The 22766-nt window shown below is 45.0% G+C and overlaps 2 protein-coding genes across 5 annotated transcripts; one reads left to right on the top strand and one right to left on the bottom strand.

Annotated features, from left to right (window-relative positions):
- On the top strand, positions 1-5658 carry LOC128508683 (N-acyl-aromatic-L-amino acid amidohydrolase (carboxylate-forming) A-like). Of its 3 annotated transcripts, none has more exons than XM_053480115.1 (7): positions 1-165; positions 2988-3223; positions 3335-3530; positions 3622-3715; positions 3803-3910; positions 4124-4236; positions 5093-5658. In XM_053480115.1, exons 2-7 carry the CDS (start codon positions 2988-2990, stop codon positions 5288-5290), a joined length of 945 nt encoding a protein of 314 aa, XP_053336090.1. In that variant the 5' UTR covers positions 1-165; the 3' UTR covers positions 5291-5658. The 3 variants fall into 3 exon arrangements, with proteins under 3 accessions (XP_053336090.1, XP_053336089.1, XP_053336091.1); XM_053480114.1 differs by lacking the exon at positions 1-165 and adding an exon at positions 292-504; XM_053480116.1 differs by lacking the exon at positions 1-165 and adding an exon at positions 780-954.
- Positions 5659-5856: 198 nt separating this feature from the next.
- Positions 5857-22603, bottom strand: cldnd1b (claudin domain containing 1b). Of its 2 annotated transcripts, none has more exons than XM_053480117.1 (5): positions 22521-22603; positions 8874-9289; positions 8644-8748; positions 8090-8227; positions 5857-7337 (listed from the first exon to the last, which is right to left on the bottom strand). In XM_053480117.1, exons 2-5 carry the CDS (start codon positions 9145-9147, stop codon positions 7114-7116), a joined length of 741 nt encoding a protein of 246 aa, XP_053336092.1. In that variant the 5' UTR covers positions 9148-9289; positions 22521-22603; the 3' UTR covers positions 5857-7113. The 2 variants fall into 2 exon arrangements, with proteins under 2 accessions (XP_053336092.1, XP_053336093.1); XM_053480118.1 differs by having other exon boundaries at positions 8874-9159; positions 22521-22541.
- Between the last annotated feature and the right edge of the window lie 163 nt (positions 22604-22766).

Here is a 22766-nt window from a genome sequence, read left to right as displayed (position 1 = left end):
TTCATACACACACACACACGCACATACACACACACACTTTGGGAAAGGGGAGAAAAGGCTGAAATGACTTAAGGTCAGTCTGAAGTGGCGACTTCTGTCATGCAGTGAAACCTGAACCCGGGTGTGGAAGAAGAAGAAGAAGGAGGAGGAAACAGTGAGGAAACGGTGAGACTTTGAGTTGCTAACGCATTTATTTGGTTTAGTTTGAGTAAAGTGAGAGAGACGGGGTAGGGCGGGGGGGTGGGGGTCGGTTGGCGGGTGTGAAGGAGTGCACATGACATACGTGGGACAGATCTGGCAGGTTGCAACATGCATGTGTGGAGTAGGGTTAATGTGTGTGTGTGTGTGTGTGTGTGTGTGAGCTAGATTTAGCATGCTGGCTGCAGTCCTGAGTAAATGTGTATCTTTGCGGTTGCTCTTTCATCACGTTTATGTTCAGGTTCAAAGGTCGTCCTATTACACGTCGTAGACGAAGACGAAGAAGCTCTTGCTAAACAATAAATGGTAGGATGTTTTGTTCAGGCTTTTTTAGATTTGCTTTCAATTTCCTTTGATGTTGTTGATGTTCCCGTGTAGCAGCGCTCAGACTCGGGTGGATGTTGGCCGTGACTCTGTATACACTGCAGTGTTATGGTCAGGGATGAGTTTGGTGTTTGCGTGAAGTGATGAATAAATTACAGCTTTTTTAAAACAAATAACTGACCGAGTGCGGACTCAGTGACTCGACCTAATGGTTAACTTGCAGTAACTTATAGTTTAAATGTTAGTAAGTCCTTAACATTAGTAACACCCGACTCCTGGTCTGATCGTGAGTTAGGTTCGGATCCCTGCTCGAGGGGATTAGATGTGTGTTAGAGCGGAGACATCACAGACCTGATGTTAGAGAAATTACTGGAACATGACAACATTTTAAAGTCAACTACATTCAGTTCACAGAAGATTTAAGTCTTTAAGGTACGACCCGGGTCACCAGGAAACGCCCACCGGAGTACCTTTGGTTCTGGTACTGTTTGTGCATGTGGGAATAGAGTTGCATTAGATGGAAACTTAATGTTTGCTTCTCATGTGTGTGAATCTCGACAAGAAGGAAAAATGATAATGTTGTAAAAGTAAAAATTGAGAACGCAGTGTCCTATTATTAGTGTATTATTACTGTGTTACATGGTGTGTGTGTGTGTGTGTGTGTGTGTGTGTGTGTGTGTGTAATGTGTTTTTTGAGCTTTTTTTGGTACAGTATTGTTTGTTCTTTGGTGATTTGTATAATATTTTTATTAATTATTGCTGCATTATATTTAATTAATTAGTAATTAGTTAATTAATAATATTACTACACTGTAACAGCGTTAGCATATCTAACAGTTATAATACGTTTATTACTTTTCTTGAACTTTGCTCTTTCAGTGCCTTATTCAACTAAATAAACCTGCTGCTCTGACTTTCACACATGATGATCATCAGTTCACCTGTCTCATTCAGTCTGGCGACTTAATTAGGACACAGTGATGCCCAACCCCCCAACACCCCCTCCCCCCCCCCCCCCCCCCCCTCCATCCTCTGGTGTGAATTTTGGTGAAGGCACGAGTTTGAACAAGGCCACTTCTCTAAAAATGATCTAAGGTCCCTTTTTTCAGGTCGGATAACGAAAGCAGTACAGAGAAACCTCGATTGTGAGTAACGTGTTTGTGAGTGTCCCACAAGATGAGCAAAAACTTTTCTTACATTTTGACTTGGAAAACGAACAAGTCTTGGTTTACGAGCACCGAGTATCATGTATAACGCATGCGCTTTTTGTTTTGATGCCAAGCGTCACGTGATCACAACTAATCCAACAGTTTTTCTCTCTCTTGTGCTGTGGAATTGTGGGTAATTGTCTCCCCTGCTGGGTCTTAGTGCGTGTCTCTTGCTGGTATAATGAACATCTGTGCACGTGTGTACTGTTTACTCTAACACTGTGACCACTTGTGTTTGTGTAAAACATTTTATTTCGTGCCTGTTTGGTGTGTGTACAGCGAGCGTGTACTGTTTATTATAACACACGTGTGTGCGTCGTTGGACAGTGTGCCCCTTCCCTCCTCCTTTCGCCTTCACACACACACTCTTTCCCTCTGCTCTACACAGAAACACTGCTTTGTCGCGAAAATGCAGGTCAATTTGTTCTATTCTTACTTTACAGCAGTGTTTCTGTGTGTGTGTGTGTGTGTGTGTGTGTGTGTGTGAAAATCATCCCGCACATGCAGACAAATACACAGTGCGCAAATAAACACACACACAGATACAAAGGGCATGTGCGCATAAACACTAATGGAAACACTTATCTGTAGGGATTTATTTTTACTTTTTTCAAAGGATAAGTTTGCATGTTAATTTGTTTTATTTTTATTTTATATTTTGTATTCATTATTTTTATATATTTTTTTAGGGCTGGGGAACGAATAATTAGAGCTTTTATTATTTCTTCAGAGGGAATCCGTTTTGATATACAAGTGTTTTGATCTACGAGCACACTCCCGGAACGAATTATGCAATCCAAGGTTCCACTGTATTTTGGAAACGCGACCCTCGGATCTCAGCTTGGGCTTGGGAAGCGACACAAGCCGAACCCAAACACACTCCAACTTACAGCTTCACCTCGCTTACCAACAGTGCGAATATGAAGAAAATCCCAGCAGGTTAATAATATCCCCTAAAACAGTAAGAAAGGGCCTTTGTGCTTTTTTAGGTGAAAAACTCGACTCTTCCAAATTCACACTAGGGGTTGAGGGGGGGTCAAAATTTATATGTCAGCACAGGGTTTGTTTCCCTATCACACTCCAAAGCTGAGATCTGGTTGATGATTAGTGCTGGGTAAAGGATCCATCATGTTCTGGGACAAAATGACAAAAGGACAAACAAGATGCAGCTGATGTTACTGCATTATTGCCTTCTTGCTCTTGTGTTACTTCCTGCATTATTGGTGCGTTACGCTTGTGGTGTTCTTTCCCTTGTAGATGGAGATGATCAGGTTGCCAGCACTGCGCCGTGTAGCGGTTTGTGGTGGCACACATGGGAACGAGATGGCAGGGGTGTACCTGGTGCCTGAACTGGAGAGACAGCAGAAAGAGAAAGCTGATGCCGTGGGGTCCATCCCTCTCACCTTTGTGGTGTCTAACCTACGTGCTGTTAAAGAGTGCAGGAGATACATGGACAAGGACCTCAACCGCTGCTTCACCAGTGCCTTTCTCAGGTCTGACTATAACCCAGTTGTTCTTGTTGTGCTCTGACCTGTTAGAACCCGCAGACTAACATAAGAGTAGATCTCTAATTCGGTGTCAATGTCTGTCTATCTCCATCTCAGCTCTCCGATCACCTTTGATACTCCGTACGAGATCCAGAGAGCTCAGCAGTTAAACTCTCTGTTGGGGCCCAAAGGTTCAGAAGATGCTGTAGATATCATCTGTGACCTCCATAACACCACAGCTAACATGGGCCTGAGCATCATCTCCTACTCCTGGAGCAACTGGATCTCTTTTCATATCTTTAAACACGTGCAGGTATGGGACGACGCCTTTTCATCGCCAGTGTATCAGATTTGTTCTTCTCTTTCTTTCGCATTCAGATTTTCTGTTATTGTGTGTGTGAAAGGCCAGAGTCCGCACCGTGCCTGTGAGATTGGTGCTGATTAATGTTCCTCCGGGTGAAGCGTACTCCCTGGAGTCAGTCTCTAAGTACGGCATCTGTAAGTGTCTCAGGTTTGTATGACAGGTTGGTATTCACAAACATCACCTGTTCTGCAGTGTTTTTGACTGGGGTTGTGGTTCCTCAGCTGTAGAAGTCGGGCCTCAGCCACAAGGTGTTTTAAGAGCAGACATCTTCAACATCATGAAACAGGGTGTGGACGCCATTCTGGACTGGGCTGAAACTTTCAACTCAGGTATGTTGGCTCTGAGATGACATCACGTCCTGGAGTTACATTCTCAGACATTATTAATGCTTTGATGTTTGTAACTGACGGCTAACACATCTCTGAGAGGGTCTTATTTTGCTAGTTTTACTCATGCAGCACAACACACACAAAAAAGCTCAATCTGTAACTCCTTATCTGTAACTACTGAGGCTAACCAGCCAGACTTTTATCTCCTTTTAGGGAAAGTACTTGAAGGAGGAGAGGTAGAGGCCTACATGATTCAGAAGAGTATGGATTACCCCAGAGACCCTAAGACTGGAAAACTCACAGCCGCCATCCATCCACAGCTACAGGTCATAATAATCACATTTATAAACTAATCAGTTATAACAACTATTAAGCAAAATTCAACACTATTACTGTTATTACTTTTAATGGATTCAAATAAGTTTCCATCGTCAGAATCTGTTCCACCAGGGATCGATTTCAAATTCAGCACCGGATTTAAACTGTAATATCATCACACCAGAACTTTAGCGGCACGGTGGTGTAGTGGTTAGCACGATCACCTCGCACCTCCAGGGTTCGGGTTTGATTCCCGTTTTCCCTGTACTTGGTGGGTTTCCTCCGGGTACTCCGGTTTCCTCCCACAGTCCAAAGACATTCAGATTAGGCTAATTGGCGTCCCCTAATTACCCATAGTGTGTGTATTGAGTTAGTGAGTTGAAAACATGGACCTCAGATCTCAGCTTTGAAGCGTGATAGGAAAACAAAACTGTCTACATCTCTGTTTACGTCTCGATCTCATAAACCAACGGGGCGAATATGAAGAAAATTTCCCCGGGGTAGTCAAAACTTATACAGCAGCGCAGGGTTTGTTCTCAGATCACATTCCAAAGCTGAGATCTAGGAGATGATTATCTCAGGGTGAAGTCCACATTGTGGGACTAAATGAAACTGTTTGTTCTGGGACAACATGTGAAGAATCTGTCAGCTTTAATACCAAATACGTTGTTGTTGTCGTTCCTCATAAATAACACAAACACAAAGGGGCTGATTTACGACCATAACAATGCGGTTACAAATCCGCACTGAACTGAACAATGATGTAATGGAGTCCGACCAGGTGTGTAATCAGGACGTCTGAACATCACCTGGAGGTTTTAATACATTTGTCCATGATTTCTTAAATATTACTCAATCCTCCAGGATCAAGACTTCTGCCTACTCAAGCGTGGAGATCCCATGTTCCTGACGTTCTCCGGAGAGACGCTGACCTACGAGGAAGAGGAACCGCTTCACCCCGTGTTTATCAACGAGGCCGCGTACTACGAGAAGGGAATCGCCTTCCATCTGACGCGCAAGAAGACGCTGAGCATCCCGAGTATACAAGCAAAGACGGACTGAGAGACGCTCATGAAGACAGGACCGGAGATGACACGCACAATACCAAAGATAATGATTTCAATCACTTTCTTATAAATCACAAACTCAGGTTTAAAATCACCACCCTGTGAATCTTAACCACAAAATGTGGAACAAAGAAAAAGAAGCAACAAAATGATGCAATAGATTTCTTACTTGATTTTTTTAAACAAGCTTTAATTTTAAACTTTAAATGGTATTTTGGGAAAACAATATGTATATATTACAAATTCACCAGAGATGTTTATGGATGTAAGAATGTATTTAATCATTCCTGTATACAGACACGCAGCTGTTTAGTCCCAATCCTGTGAAGTTACTCCTATTAAACACTCTATAGTCTACTCTTCTATTCGCTCTGATTGCTACTGGATATTATTTTTATTTATACAATGTGATCTCCATCACACTCATTTAGGATGTGTTTCTTCTGTGAAGTTCAGGGTTCAGCACTAATTTAATAACGTCCCAGACAGTCCTAAACCCAGGGATTGTTTCCTCATCACAGTCCAGTGCTATAAATAAACACACAAATAAACAACCAAACACACAGTCCACCTGTAAAGAAATTTATTGTGATCACACATTTGAAATGTAAGAATATAAAAACAGGTAGAAAATCCTAAAAGACACAGAGTGAATCTGGACCGCCCTGAGACGTCTCTGCGGACCGTCCCGCTACGTCTCATCCTGACCGCGAGGTATTTGATTAAATCAGCGTTAATGTATTGCATATGGTTTAAGACAAAATGCAGCAGAATTGAAAGTCATGAGGCGTATAATGCTTAAAAAAAAAAAAACTTCAACACATTTATAAATATATAAATACAAACACACACAACGGCAGAGATACAGAAGAGAAATGATTATGTGAACTGAAAATGAAAAAGTGAAATTATTTTGCGTAATGAAGACCACAATCCAGAGACGTAAAATTAAGTAAAAGGCTTTAGTGGTTAATGCAGCTCTGAAACATCCGCAGTCAGCTCCTGGATGTGTTTATGCTACGCGTTCAGACGTATTTACACAGAAAACACACACACACACACGCACACACACACACTTCACCCTAATTATGTTTTTCCTTAAACAGATTTACAATAAACACTGGAAATAAACATTCAACTCGGTGTTTAAGTGAGAAAAAAATACAATAATAATGAAATACTTTTTATAAGATGTATGAAGGACAAAGAGCCAGTCACTTAGTGGTAGCCAATCAAATCAGTTCTCATACCTTGCCCCGCCCACAATTACATAAACGATACACATCATTATTCCTTCTGATTACATTAAACACACTCACCACTTCCTCCGAACTCTCAAAACAAACAAACAACAAACAAAACAATGTTACACAAAAAGTCTCAGGAGAAAACAGTCTCAAACATTTAAAAATTAAACTCTTTTTCTAATTTTATTACACAGAAACACACCGTCATTTACACCAGCTCTGTGGGCGGGGCCAAGGGGCGGGGCTTATTTTTAGGGCCAGGTTTTACACTTCATCCTAAACACCAGAGGTGTACCTACAGAACACGCACACACCTCTTAAACACACACACACACACACACACACACGTAGTAGATGTGAATGTTGTCATAACGTCAGACATCCTGCGCAGTGGTGTTGTTTGTGGGGTGTTTGACGTCTCCGCTGGCTCAGACGTCTAGACTCTGCTACATGTTGGGGGTTTAGTGGTGAATAAGGCAGTGATGAGGAGTCAGTCAGTCATGTGACTCCTTAGGTGAGTGTGTATATATGTGTGTGTGTGTGTGTATGTATGTATGTATATGTGTGAGTGTTACGCCACTCTGTACGCAGTCATGCGTGTGTAGTTCTTGCGGTGGCTCCTGGCGGCCCACGTGAACAGGGCGGCGGCCATCATCTGCAGCGGTGAGGAGATCAGCGCCAGGTACAGGGACCACCCCAGGGACGAGGACTGGCCCTCCTCAGGCCACCTCAACGCCTCATGCAGCAGGTCCGCCCCCGCCAGGAAGCAGCACACCGTCGCCATGGAGCACAGAGCTGCAGGGGGCGGGGTTTAACACTTTAGTTATTACTTTATAACAGATACACACACACACACACATATATATATATATATATATAGACGTGCAGCAGATCATTAAAGTGTAGAGTGTGTGTGTAGAGTGTGTTAAGTGTGTGTTTAGTGTGTGTGTATATATATATATATGTGTGTGTGTGTGTGTGTGTGTGTGTGTGTTTAGTGTGTACATGTGAGTGTTTAGTGTGTGTCTTCATTATGTGTTTAGTTTGTGTGTGTGTGTTTAGCTGTGTGTGTGTGTGTGTGTGTTTAGTGCATGTGTTTGATGTGTTTAGTGTGTTTAGTGTGTGTTTAGTGTGTGTGTGTTTTTAGTGTGTGTGTGTGTGTGTGTGTGTGTGTGTTTTTGTGTGTGTTTGGTGTGTGTTTGGTGTTTAGTGTGTGTTTGGTGTTTAGTGTGTGCTTGGTGTGTGTGTGTGTGTGTTTAGTGTGTGTGTGTGTTTGGTGTGTTAAGTGTGTTTTGTGTGTGTTTGGTGTGTTAAGTGTGTTTTGTGTGTGTTTGGTGTGTTAAGTGTGTGTGTGTGTTTTTAGTGTGTGTGTGTTTTTAGTGTGTGTGTGTGTTTAGTGTGTGTGTGTTTAGTGTGTGTGTGTTTAGTGTGTGTGTGTGTTTGGTGTGTGTGTGTTTAGTGTGTGTTTAGTGTGTGTGTGTTTAGTGTGTGTGTGTTTAGTGTGTGTTGTGTGTGTGTTTAGTGTGTGTGTGTGTGTGTGTGTTTACCTGCCAGTAGGTGTAACAGTCCTACGAACAGAGTGGGTGTGAGACTGCGACAGAGACACGCACACACTCCAACCAGAGCCGCCAGAAACACCAGACCGAGAGACACCAGGGGGAAGATGAAGCGACATCGCCATAGAGCTGAAACACACACACACACACACACATATCTATCAGAGATATACCTACACAAACAGAGTAAAGAGTGTAATAAAGGATTAATAAAAGAGTAACACACACACTAAGAGAGACGGTGTGTGTGTGTGTGTGTATTAGTTGATGAGTCCTCGTTTCCATGGTGATTAAGTAAACATGTTGAGTGTATATTCCACACGGAGGTGAACGAGGGGTCAGAGGAGCGTCAGGACCGAAGTCATGTGATCATATATTACATCACATATTAGTGACGAGTGTTTCAGTGTCACACAGCGAAGGGGCGGAGTCTGTCTACGTTTCTGAGATGAAAGAATGGACCTTTAAAGGGATGTGATTTAAATAACATGTGGGGGTCAAAAAGTCGTGTGTGTGTGTGTGTGTGTGTGTGTGTGTGTGTGTACCTGTGCGCAGTAGATCCTCCTCGTTGCTGATGTTCAGGCCTCTGTACTTCACCTCGAACTGCTGCGGTAAAGTGAACGCTTCACACTTAGACACAGGGGCGGAGCCTAAACACCAGAGAGAGGAAGAGAGAGAGAGAGAGAGTGACATCTCACACAACACCGCTTATAACACACACACACACACACACACACACACACACACACAGAGGGTGTCGTGTGTGTGTGTGTACCTGGTGATTGTATGAGAATGCAGCGCCACCAGAGCCCCAGAGAGCCGTTGAGACGGAACATCGCCGTGCTGTAGTTCCTCTCCCACACGTCCTCGTCCGAGAACTCCAGCTCCAGCTCGCGCAGGGCGGAGCCGTTGTCCGCGTCGTTGCTGACCGGCGGGCTGCGGTACTGGTACCAGTGCTGAGTACCGACCGCTACAGAGAGGTAGACACTCGCTAACAGGCTGAGGACCGAGCCGATCACTAACGCCGTGGCGTAGCGGTTATCCACCATGTTTACACTCCTCTAACACACACACACACAGGGGGTTAATGTAGCTCTGTTATACACACACACAGTGATGTCACTGCGTCATGGTAACATCAGGAGGGCGGAGTCAGGGTTCACTTCCACATGTTCAGGACGTTCTTTTGATCTGTGGAGAAAGAAAAAAAAAATCACACACACACACACACACACACACACACACAGGGTTAACACTTATGCTGTTTATCATCGTACGCTAACATCAGCTCCTATCGGTTAGCACGAGCTGATCATCGACAAATCTTTTGCTTTTATTATTGTTTTTATTTCTTTTTAAGAACAATTAACATGTCTGATATCACGTATTCAGCGTATCTTATGTATTTTATTTATTTATCTTTGCATTATCGACCTCCGGGTCCACCACCCACACGCAGATGTTCACCAGCTGCTAATACATTCTATATGTCTGTGCAGAAATGTTATTAGTGTTTTTTTTTTTTATCATTATATCATTGACAGAAAAAAAAAATATCATAACACGTGACGTTTCACTTGTGAAAGAATCCAAATGCATGAAAACAAACAAACATAGTTATTTTTGTCAGTCAGAAGCGCCGCCACCTTTTCTGAACAGTTTGCAAATGATTACTGCAATTCTCAAAACAGCCACCAGGGTTACACACAGCTGCTTTAACTTCTCTCTCTCTCTCTCTCTCTCTCTCTCACACACACACAGTTAGTAAATACCTTTAAACACTAAGTTTTTCAATCTAACAATCTAACGATCTGTTTTTGTTTACTTCACCAGTCACCATGATGTCACTAAAAAATAAACTGACACACAGACACACATCAGCAAACAATCAACTCAGTTCATGGACAAAGTGATAATAATAACTAGAGAGGTACATTTCCTAAAGAAAATGTGAGTGGTGCTTGCCGTGGCGAAACTCTGGCCCTCCATATCTCTACGACAATGGGATCTTGATAGCAACATGCTAATATAGCTAGCATCAAGCTAGCACCATGCTAATCAGCTAAACATCGTGCTAATTACACTAGCATGACGCTAGGAACATTCTATACATGTTATTAGCGAAAAGTTAGCATAATGCTAGCGACATGCTAATAGCGTTAGCATCATGCTAGCGATGTGCTGATGAAATTAGCATAACGCTAGCAAGATGCTAATTTTTTAGCATCATGCTAGCAAAATGCTAATCGCGTTAGCATCATGCTAACAGCATGCTAATGAGGGTGCTAGGGGGCGTGGCTTATGAGCATGATGATATATGCAAAAGAGTGTCTCTACGACAGTCGGTTCCACAGGTAAATCAATGTTAAGTGTGTGTCTGGTTAATTGCCCCCTGCGGGGGCAATTAACCACCCACTCCTTAGAAAAGTCACAGCACCCCGTTCCCGAAGATGGGCCGCACGGTTTGACACCTCACTCATGGGACTCAGTCAAACTTGGTCTCAATGTTAAGTCTGTGGGTGGTTAATTGCCCCCTGCGGGGGCAATTAACCACCCACCCCTTCAAACAGTCAAAGCAGCCTACTCCCGAATAAGCCGCACGGTTTGACACCTCATTCATGGGTCTACGACGAACGGTGCAAGACTCAGTCAAAGTTGTTCTCAGTGTTAAGTCTGTGGGCGGTTAATTGCCCCCTGCGGGGGCAATTAACCACCCACCCCTCAGAAAAGTCACAGCACCCTGTTCCCGAAAATGGGCCGCACAGTTTGACACCTCACTCATGGTACTCGGTCAAAGTTGGTCTCAATGTTAAGTCTGTGGGTGGTTAATTGCCCCCTGCGGGGGCAATTAACCACCCACCCCTTCAAACAGTCAGAGAACCCTACTCCCGAATAAGCCGCACGGTTTGACACCTCATTCATGAGTCTACGATGAACGGTGCGGGACTCAGTCAAAGTTGTTCTCAGTGTTAAGTCTGTGGGTGGTTAATTGCCCCCTGCGGGGGCAATTAACCACCCACCCCTTCAAACAGTCAAAGCACCCTACTCCCGAATAAGCCGCACGGGTTGACACCTCATTCATGGGTCTACGACGAACGGTGCGGCACTAGTAATTTTTTTTAATTCCCATTATAAGTCAATGGGCAAAGTCACCAAATTCCCCATTCAAATTCTATGGGGCAACTTTGGGGACCTCTCTTGCCCCGGGGGTCGAACTTATCCCCCTGTGCCGGGTATCTTCTGACACAGGCTGCAAACCTCTTCAAATGTGGTAAATCTGACATCTCTACAAGATTCCCTCTCTGCGCTACAATCCGTCAAAGTTGGCCGTAATGTTAATTCTATGGGATTTTTTGGCCGGTTAATTGCCCCCTGCGGGGGCAATTAACCGCCCACCCCTTATAAAAGTCATAGCACCCCATTCCCGTATAAGCCGCACGATTTGACACCTCTCTCATGGGTCTACGACAAACGGTGCGGGACTAGTTACGCGCCAAACTTTGTACGGAAGAATAATAATAATAACTAGAGAGGTACATTTCCTGAAGAAAATGTGAGTGGTGCTTGCCGTGGCGAAACTCTGGCCCTCCATATCTCTACGACAATGGGATCTTGATAGCAACATGCTAATATAGCTAGCATCAAGATAGCACCATGCTAATCAGCTAAACATCATGCTAATTACACTAGCATGATGCTAGGAACATTCTATACATGTTATTAGCGAAAAGTTAGCATAATGCTAGCGACATGCTAATAGCGTTAGCATCATGCTAACGATGTGCTGATGAAATTAGCATAACACTAGCAAGATGCTAATTTTGTTAGCATCATGCTAGCAAAATGCTAATCGGGTTAGCATCATGCTAACAGCATGCTAATGAGGGTGCTAGGGGGCGTGGCTTATGAGCATGATGATAAATGCAAAAGTGTGTCTCTACGACAGTCGGTTCCACAGTTAAATCAATTTTAAGTCTGTGGGTGGTTAATTGCCCCCTGCGGGGGCAATTAACCACCCACCCCTTAGAAAAGTCACAGCACCCCGTTCCCGAAGATGGGCCGCACGGTTTGACACCTCACTCATGGGACTCAGTCAAAGTTGGACTCAATGTTAAGTCTGTGGGTGGTTAATTGCCCCCTGCGGGGGCAATTAACCACCCACCCCTTTCACCAGTCAGAGCACCCTACTCCCGAATAAGCCGCACGGTTTGACACCTCATTCATGGGTCTACGACGAACGGTGCAAGACTCAGTCAAAGTTGTTCTCAGTGTTAAGTCTGTGGGTGGTTAATTGCCCCCTGCGGGGGCAATTAACCACCCACCCCTTCCAACAGTCAAAGCACCCCACTCCCGAATAAGCTGCACGGTTTGACACCTCATTCATGGGTCTACGACGAACGGTGCAAGACTCAGTCAAAGTTGTTCTCAGTGTTAAGTCTGTGGGTGGTTAATTGCCCCCTGCGGGGGCAATTAACCACCCACCCCTTCAAACAGTCAAAGCACCCTACTCCCGAATAAGCCGCACGGGTTGACACCTCATTCATGGGTCTACGACGAACGGTGCGGCACTAGTAATTTTTTAAAATTCCCATTATAAGTCAATGGGCAAAGTTGCCAAAATCCCCATTCAAATTCTATGGGGCAACTTTGGGGACCCCTCTTGCCCCGGGGGTCGAACGTATCCCCTTGTGCGGGTTATCTTCTGACACAGGTTGCAAACCTCTTCAAATGTTGTAAATTTCACGTTTCTACAAAATCCCCTCTCTGCGCTACAAGCCGTCAAAGTTGGCCTCAATGTTAAGTCTATGGGACTTTTCGGGGCGGTTAATTGCCCCCTGCGGGGGCAATTAACCACCCACCCCTTAGAAAAGTCATAGCACCCCATTCCCGATTAGGCCGCACGATTTGACACCTCATTCATGGGTCTACGACAAACGGTGCGGGACTAGTTACGCGCCGAACTTTTGTCCGGAAGAATAATAATAATAAAAATAAAAATAATAAGTTCGCAAGAGAATAGTAGTGATGCTTTGCAAGCACCACTAATAATAATAACTAGAGAGGTACATTTCCTGAAGAAAATGTGAGTGGTGCTTGCCGTGGCAAAACTCTGGCCCTCCATATCTCCACGACAATGGGATCTTGATAGCAACATGCTAATATAGCTATCATCAAGCTAGCACCATGCTAATCAGCTAAACATCATGCTAATTACACTAGCATGATGCTAGGAACATTCTATACATGTTATTAGCGAAAAGTTAGCATAATGCTAGCGACATGCTAATAGCGTTAGCATCATGCTAGCGATGTGCTGATGAAATTAGCATAACGCTAGCAAGATGCTAATTTTGTTAGCATCATGCTAGCAAAATGCTAATCGCGTTAGCATCATGCTAACAGCATGCTAATGAGGGTGCTAGGGGGCGTGGCTCATGAGCATGATGATAAATGCAAAAGAGTGTCTCTACGACAGTCAGATCCACAGTTAAATCAATGTTAAGCCTGTGGGTGGTTAATTGCCCCCTGCGGGGGCAATTAACCACCCACCCCTAAGAAAAGTCACGGCACCCCATTCCCGAATAAGGCGCACGGTTTGACACCTCACTCATGGTACTCGGTCTAACTTGGTCTCAATGTTAAGTCTGTGGGTGGTTAATTGCCCCCTGCGGGGGCAATTAACCACCCACCCCTTCGAACAGTCAAAGCAGCCTACTCCCGAATAAGCCGCACGGTTTGATACCTCATTCATGGGTCTACGACGAACGGTGCAAGACTCAGTCAAAGTTGTTCTCAGTGTTAAGTCTGTGGGCGGTGAATTGCCCCCTGCGGGGGCAATTAACCGCCCACCCCTCAGAAAAGTCACAGCACCCTGTTCCCGAAAATGGGCCGCACAGTTTGACACCTCACTCATGGTACTCGGTCAAAGTTGGTCTCAATGTTAAGTCTGTGGGTGGTTAATTGCCCCCTGCGGGGGCAATTAACCACCCACCCCTCCAAACAGTCAAAGCACCCTACTCCCGAATAAGCCGCACGGGTAGACTCCTCATTCATGGGTCTACGATGAACAGTGCGGCACTAGTAATTTTTTTAATTTCCCATTATAAGTCAATGGGCAAAGTCTCCAAAATCCCCATTCAAATTCTATGGGGCAACTTTGGGGACCTCTCTTGCCCCGGGGGTCGAATGTATCCCCCTGTGCCGGGTATCTTCTGACACAGGCTGCAAACCTCTTCAAATGTGGTAAATCTGACGTCTCTACAAAATTCACTCTCTGCGCTACAATCCGTCAAAGTTGGCCGCAATGTTAAGTCTATGGGATTTTTTGGCCGGTTAATTGCCCCCTGCGGGGGCAATTAACCGCCCACCCCTTATAAAAGTCATAGCACCCCATTCCCGTATAAGCCGCACGATTTGACACCTCTCTCATGGGTCTACGACAAACGGTGCGGGACTAGTTACGCGCCAAACTTTTGTACGGAAGAATAATAATAACTAGAGAGGTACATTTCCTGAAGAAAATGTGAGTGGTGCTTGCCGTGGCGAAACTCTGGCCCTCCATATCTCCACGACAATGGGATCTTGATAGCAACATGCTAATATAGCTAGCATCAAGCTAGCACCATGCTAATCAGCTAAACATCGTGCTAATTACACCAGCATGATGCTAGGAACATTCTATACATGTTATTAGCGAAAAGTTAGCATAATGCTAGCGACATGCTAATAGCGTTAGCATCATGCTAGCGATGTGCTGATGAAATTAGCATAACGCTAGCAAGATGCTAATTTTGTTAGCATCATGCTAGCAAAATGCTAATCGCGTTAGCATCATGCTAACAGCATGCTAATGAGGGTGGTAGGGGGCGTGGCTTATGAGCATGATGATAAATGCAAAAGAGTGTCTCTACGACAGTCGGTTCCACAGTTAAATCAATTTTAAGTCTGTGGGTGGTTAATTGCCCCCTGCGGGGGCAATTAACCACCCATCCCTTAGAAAAGTGACAGCACCCTGTTCCCGAAGATGGGCCGCACGGTTTGACACCTCACTCATGGAACTCATTCAAAGTTGGTCTCAATGTTAAGTCTGTGGGTGGTTAATTGCCCCCTGCGGGGGCAATTAACCACCCACCCCTTCAAACAGTCAAAGCAGCCTACTCCCGAATAAGCCGCACGGTTTGACACCTCATTCATGGGTCTACGACGTACGGTGCAAGACTCAGTCAAAGTTGTTCTCAGTGTTAAGTCTGTGGGCGGTTAATTGCCCCCTGCGGGGGCAATTAACCACCCACCCCTCAGAAAAGTCACAGCACCCTGTTCCCGAAAATGGGCCGCACAGATTGACTCCTCACTCATGGTACTCGGTCAAAGATGGTCTCAATGTTAAGTTTGTGGGTGGTTAATTGCCCCCTGCGGGGGCAATTAACCACCCACCCCTTTGAACAGTCAGAGCACCCTACTCCCGAATAAGCCGCACGGTTTGACACCTCATTTATGGGTCTACGACGAACGGTGCAAGACTCAGTCAAAGTTGTTCTCAATGTTAAGTCTGTAAGTGGTTAATTGCCCCCTTCGGGGGCAATTAACCACCCACCCCTAAGAAGAGTCACAGCACCCCATTCCTGAATAAGGCGCACAGTTTGAGACCTCACTCATGGTACTCGGTCAATCTTGGTCTCAATGTTAAGTCTGTGGGTGGTTAATTGCCCCCTGCGGGGGCAATTAACCACCCACCCCTTCAAACAGTCAGAGCACCCTACTCCCGAATAAGCCGCATGGTTTGACACCTCATTCATGGGTCTACGATGAACGGTGTGGGACTAGTGATTCACCAAAATCCCCATTATAAGTCAATGGGGCAAATTTAGAGACCCCTCCTGCCCCGGGGGTAAAACTTATACCCTTGTGCGGGGTATCTTCTGACAGAGGCTGCAAACCTCTTTAAATGTTGTAAATTTCACGTTTCTACAAAATCCCCTCTCTGCGCTACAAGCCGTCAAAGTTGGCCTCAATGTTATGTCTATGGGACTTTTCGGGGCGGTTAATTGCCCCCTGCGGGGGCAATTAACCACCCACCCCTTATAAAAGTCATAGCACCCCATTCCCGATTAGGCCGCACGATTTGACACCTCATTCATGGGTCTACCACGAACGGTGCGGGACTAGTTACGCGCCGAACTTTTGTCCGGAAGAATAATAATAACTAGAGAGGTACATTTCCTGAAGAAAATGTGAGTGGTGCTTGCCGTGGCGAAACTCTGACCCTCCATATCTCTACGACAATGGGATCTTGATAGCAACATGCTAATATAGCTAGCATCAAGCTAGCACCATGCTAATCAGCTAAACATCATGCTAATTACACTAGCATGATGCTAGGACCATTCTATACATGTGATTAGCGAAAAGTTAGCATAATGCTAGCGACATGCTAATAGCGTTAGCATCATGCTAGCGATGTGCTGATGAAATTAGCATAAAGCTAGAAACATGCTAATTTTGGTAGCATCATGCTAGCAAAATGCTAATCGCGTTAGCATCATGCTAACAGCATGCTAATGAGGGTGCTAGGGGGCGTGGCTTATGAGCATGATGATAAATGCAAAAGAGTGTCTCTACGACAGTCGGTTCCACAGTTGAATCAATGTTAAATCTGTGGGTGGTTAATTGCCCCCTGCGGGGGAAATTAACCACCCACCCCTTAGAAAAGTCACAGCACCCCGTTCCCGAAGATGGGCCGCACGGTTTGACACCTCACTCATGGGACTCAGTCAAAGTTGGTCTCAATGTTAAGTCTGTGGGTGGTTAATTGCCCCCTGCGGGGGCAATTAACCACCCACCCCTTCAAACAGTCAAAGCAGCCTACTCCCGAATAAGCCGCACGGTTTGACACCTCATTCATGGGTCTACGACGAATGGTGCAAGACTCAGTCAAAGTTGTTCTCAGTGTTAAGTCTGTGGGTGGTTAATTGCCCCCTGCGGGGGCAATTAACCACCCACCCCTCAGAAAAGTCACAGCACCCTGTTCCCGAAAATGGGCCGCACAGTTTGACACCTCACTCATGGTACTCGGTCAAAGTTGGTCTCAATGTTAAGTCTGTGGGTGGTTAATTGCCCCCTGCGGGGGCAATTAACCACCCACCCCTTCGAACAGTCAGAGCACCCTACTCCCGAATAAGCCGCACGGTTTGACACCTCATCCATGGGTCTACGACGAACGGTGCGGGACTCAGTCAAAGTTGTTCTCAGTGTTAAGTCTGTGGGTGGTTAATTGCCCCCTGCGGGGGCAATTAACCACCCACCCCTTTAAACAGTCAGAGCACCCTACTCCCGAATAAGCCGCACGGGTTGACACCTCATTCATGGGTCTACGACGAACGGTGCGGCACTAGTAATTTTTTTAAATTCCCATTATAAGTCAATGGGCAAAGTCGCCAAAATCCCCATTCAAATTCTATGGGGCAACTTTGGGGACCTCTCTTGCCCCGGGGGTCGAACTTATCCCCCTGTGCGGGGTATGATCTGACACAGGCTGCAAACCTCTTCAAATCTGGTAAGTTTGATGTCTCTACAAAATTTACTCTGTGCGCTATAATCCGTCAAAGTTGGTCTCAATGTTAAGTCAATGGGATTTTTGAGGCGGTTAATTGCCCCCTGCGGGGGCAATTAACCGCCCACCCCTTAGAAAAGTCATAGCACCCCATTCCCGTATAGGCCGCACGATTTGACACCTCACCCATGGGTCTACGACAAACGGTGCGGGACTAGTTACGCGCCGAACTTTTGTACGGAAGAAGAATAAAAATAAAAATAATAAGCCTGCAAGATAACAATAGTGATGCTTTGCAAGCACCACTAATAATAATAAAAATAATAATAATAAGTTCGCAAGATAACAGTAGTGATGCTTTGCAAGCACCACTAACTAGAGAGGTACATTTCCTGAAGAAAATGTGAGTGGTGCTTGCCGTGGCGAAACTCTGGCCCTCCATATCTCCACGACAATGGGATCTTGATAGCAACATGCTAATATAGCTAGCATCAAGCTAGCACCATGCTAATCAGCTAAACATCGTGCTAATTACACCAGCATGATGCTAGGAACATTCTATACATGTTATTAGCGAAAAGTTAGCATAATGCTAGCGACATGCTAATAGCGTTAGCATCATGCTAGCGATGTGCTGATGAAATTAGCATAACGCTAGCAAGATGCTAATTTTGTTAGCATCATGCTAGCAAAATGCTAATCGCGTTAGCATCATGCTAACAGCATGCTAATGAGGGTGCTAGGGGGCGTGGCTTATGAGCATGATGATACATGCAAAAGAGTGTCTCTACGACAGTCGGTTCCACAGTTAAATCAATGTTAAGTCTGTGGGTGGTTAATTGCCCCCTGCGGGGGCAATTAACCACCCACCCCTTAAAAAGGTCACAGCACCCTGTTCCCGAAGATGGGCCGCACGGTTTGACACCTCACTCATGGGACTCCGTCAAAGTTGGTCTTAATGTTAAGTCTGTGGGTGGTTAATTGCCCCCTGCGGGGGCAATTAACCACCCACCCCTTCAAACAGTCAAAGCAGCCTACTCCCGAATAAGCCGCACGGTTTGACACCTCATTCATGGGTCTACGACGAACGGTGCAAGACTCAGTCAAAGTTGTTCTCAGTGTTAAGTCTGTGAGTGGTTAATTGCCCCCTGCGGGGGCAATTAACCGCCCACCCCTCAGAAAAGTCACAGCACCCTGTTTCCGAAAATGGGCCGCACAGTTTGACACCTCACTCATGGTACTCGGTCAAAGTTGGTCTCAATGTTAAGTCTGTGTTAACCCACCCCTTCGAACAGTCAGAGCACCCTACTCCCGAATAAGCCGCATGGTTTGACACCTCATTCATGGGCCTACGATGAACGGTGTGGGACTAGTGATTCACCAAAATCCCCATTATAAGTCAATGGGGCAAATTTAGGGACCCCTCCTGCCCCGGGGGTAAAACTTATACCCTTGTGCGGGGTATCTTCTGACACAGGCTGCAAACCTCTTCAAATGTTGTAAATTTCACGTTTCTACAAAATCCCCTCTCTGCGCTACAAGCCGTCAAAGTTGGCCTCAATGTTATGTCTATGGGACTTTTCGGGGCGGTTAATTGCCCCCTGCGGGGGCAATTAACCACCCACCCCTTAGAAAAGTCATAGCACCCCATTCCCGATTAGGCCGCACGATTTGACACCTCATTCATGGGTCTACGACAAACGGTGCGGGACTAGTTACGCGCCGAACTTTTGTCCGGAAGAATAATAATAATAATAATAAAAACTAGAGAGGTACATTTCCTGAAGAAAATGTGAGTGGTGCTTGCCGTGGCGAAACTCTGGCCGTCCATATCTCCACGACAATGGGATCTTGATAGCAACATGCTAATATAGCTACCATCAAGCTAGCACCATGCTAATCAGCTAAACATCGTGCTAATTACACTAGCATGATGCTAGGAACATTCTATACATGGTATTAGCGAAAAGTTAGCATAATGCTAGCGACATGCTAATAGCGTTAGCATCATGCTAGCGATGTGCTGATGAAATTAGCATAAAGCTAGAAACATGCTAATTTTGTTAGCATCATGGTAGCAAAATGCTAATCGCGTTAGCATCATGCTAACAGCATGCTAATGAGGGTGCTAGGGGGCGTGGCTTATGAGCATGATGATAAATGCAAAAGAGTGTCTCTACGACAGTCGGTTCCACAGTTAAATCAATTTTAAGTCTGTGGGTGGTTAATTGCCCCCTGCGGGGGCAATTAACCACCCACCCCTTAGAAAAGTCACAGCTCCCTGTTCCTGAAGATGGGCCGCACGGTTTGACACCTCACTCATGGGACTCAGTCAAAGTTGGTCTCAATGTTAAGTCTGTGGGTGGTTAATTGCCCCCTGCGGGGGCAATTAACCACCCACCCCTTCAAGCAGTCAAAGCAGCCTACTCCCGAATAAGCCGCACGGATTGACACCTCATTCATGGGTCTACGACGTACGGTGCAAGACTCAGTCAAAGTTGTTCTCAGTGTTAAGTCTGTGGGCGGTTAATTGCCCCCTGCGGGGGCAATTAACCACCCACCCCTTAGAAAAGTCACAGCACCCTGTTCCCGAAAATGGGCCGCACAGATTGACTCCTCACTCATGGTACTCGGTCAAAGATGGTCTCAATGTTAAGTTTGTGGGTGGTTAATTGCCCCCTGCGGGGGCAATTAACCACCCACCCCTTCGAACAGTCAGAGCACCCTACTCCCGAATAAGCCGCACGGTTTGACACCTCATTCATGGGTCTACGACGAACGGTGCAAGACTCAGTCAAAGTTGTTCTCAATGTTAAGTCTGTAAGTGGTTAATTGCCCCCTTCGGGGGCAATTAACCACCCACCCCTAAGAAGAGTCACAGCACCCCATTCCTGAATAAGGCGCACGGTTTGACACCTCACTCATGGTACTCGGTCAATCTTGGTCTCAATGTTAAGTCTGTGGGTGGTTAATTGCCCCCTGCGGGGGCAATTAACCACCCACCCCTTCAAACAGTCAGAGCACCCTACTCCCGAATAAGCCGCATGGTTTGACACCTCATTCATGGGTCTACGATGAACGGTGTGGGACTAGTGATTCACCAAAATCCCCATTATAAGTCAATGGGGCAAATTTAGAGACCCCTCCTGCCCCGGGGGTAAAACTTATACCCTTGTGCGGGGTATCTTCTGTCAGAGGCTGCAAACCTCTTTAAATGTTGTAAATTTCACGTTTCTACAAAATCCCCTCTCTGCGCTACAAGCCGTCAAAGTTGGCCTCAATGTTATGTCTATGGGACTTTTCGGGGCGGTTAATTGCCCCCTGCGGGGGCAATTAACCACCCACCCCTTAGAAAAGTCATAGCACCCCATTCCCGATTAGGCCGCACGATTTGACACCTCATTCATGGGTCTACGACAAACGGTGCGGGACTAGTTACGCGCCGAACTTTTGTCCGGAAGAATAATAATAATAATAAAAATAATAATAATAAGTTCGCAAGATAACAGTAGTGATGCTTTGCAAGCACCACTAATAATAATAATAAGTTCGCAAGATAACAGTAGTGATGCTTTGCAAGCACCACTAATAATAATAATAATAAGCCTGCAAGATAACAATAGTGATGCTTTGCAAGCACCACTAATAATAAGCCTGCAAGAGAATAGTAGTGATGCTTTGCAAGCACCACTAATAATAATAATACTTTGGATAAATCATCATCTACCCTAAAACCATGATAGATATCACTATGCGGACCGGTCATGCGATGTCTCCACTAAATTTTGCACAAAACGTAGTGTTTCTGGAGAGCTGTGCGGTGTGTAATAACATGTCTTATCTGTTATGACTCTGTATTTCAAATCCATTTTATAACAACACAGGTCATGTGATCGAATGGCGCGATACGATTGGTCGACACACCTTGTTTACAGAACAGAGAAGCGGGCCAAGGCCGTTCCTTTCATTTTTAATTTTGTTTCTGGTGTATTTCCCTCCTGTTTGTCTTCTTTAATAAAGAGTACAGTACGTGACTGATATTTATCACAGTGATTGAAAAACTTTATTCATATTAAATACAGAAAACTTTAGAAAAGAATTCTGCTTTTGTCTCGCAAATGAATAAAGATAAATTAATCACACACAGTTGCAGACTGCTTTGATATATCATGAGAAGTTTCATGTATTTGCTTAAATTAAATAATCAGATACACATCACTAATCCCAAAACAGGATGGCATTTTGCAAGCAATTAAATCAAATAATTCTTTTAGTTTTATTTTCCTTTGTAATAAACAGGGGACTGTGTCTCCCTCTAGCGGCCACACCAGTTAGTGTCAGTACCCAGCTCCTCCTCCTCCTTCAATCACAGATAATTTAATTATTACAATCCTGATTACACTTTAAAACATTATAAAATGAACGGTTTAGACGATCATTAAAGAATTGTGAGGTAACACAACGTTGTTTGTGTTTAGAATCCTATAAAATTACACACATATATATAAAAACACAGTTATGAACATCCGGTAACAAACCGGAAACGGAATCAGTGCGCGAGATTAGATTAGCGCATTTCTTTATTCTTTAATAAATAATATCACGTCATATTTGCTGTGGTGATAAGACTAGGGAAATGTTTGTTTTATTATATTTTAGTGTTGTAAATTACCTCAGTCACTCAGCCGAAAAGCTATAAGATAATTATCTATGCTATGCTAACCTGCTAGCCCTTTAGGTCCGAGTGCTCCTGATTAAATCTGCACTTTCTCACTCACTTCTCAGTCACGCGGCTTATAAAGCTCAGGATTTTAAACGCATATTTGTGTGTTATATTAATGAGAAATACGAGTGTGTGTGTGTGAGACTCACCGCGTCGCCCCGGGGTTGGTGTGTGTCGCTTCACTTCCGGTTTCACTCTGACCACAAACACGGCCCGCGTCCCAATCCGCGCTTTGCCCCCTACACTAGTGCACTACACACCGCTCTGACTCTTCCGGCTGTAGCGCACTATATGTAGTGCACTTCATATCTCACTCACAGTGATTTGGATACGAGCCTGAAGCTGAGGGATGTGGAGTGAGAATTACACAGAAACAGTAAACAAATAAACAAATA

The sequence above is a fragment of the Clarias gariepinus genome, chromosome 20 (genome assembly GCF_024256425.1).
Source record: "Clarias gariepinus isolate MV-2021 ecotype Netherlands chromosome 20, CGAR_prim_01v2, whole genome shotgun sequence".
NCBI lineage: Eukaryota > Metazoa > Chordata > Actinopteri > Siluriformes > Clariidae > Clarias > Clarias gariepinus.
Note: the sequence above shows the minus strand (reverse complement) of the source record. Positions and strands in the feature narration are given on the sequence as shown.

Coding starts and splice junctions, on each gene's coding strand:
- LOC128508683 (XM_053480114.1), top strand. Junction 3,531..3,621: donor ATATCTTTAAACACGTGCAG/GTATGGGACGAC, acceptor TGTGTGTGAAAG/GCCAGAGTCCGCACCGTGCC. Junction 3,716..3,802: donor AGTCTCTAAGTACGGCATCT/GTAAGTGTCTCA, acceptor GTGGTTCCTCAG/CTGTAGAAGTCGGGCCTCAG.
- cldnd1b (XM_053480117.1), bottom strand. CDS start 9,147: ATGGTGGATAACCGCTACGCCACGGCGTTAGTGATCGGCTCGGTCCTC. Junction 8,228..8,643: donor GGAGGATCTACTGCGCACAG/GTACACACACAC, acceptor TGTGTGTTTCAG/CTCTATGGCGATGTCGCTTC. Junction 7,338..8,089: donor ACTGTTACACCTACTGGCAG/GTAAACACACAC, acceptor CGCCCCCTGCAG/CTCTGTGCTCCATGGCGACG.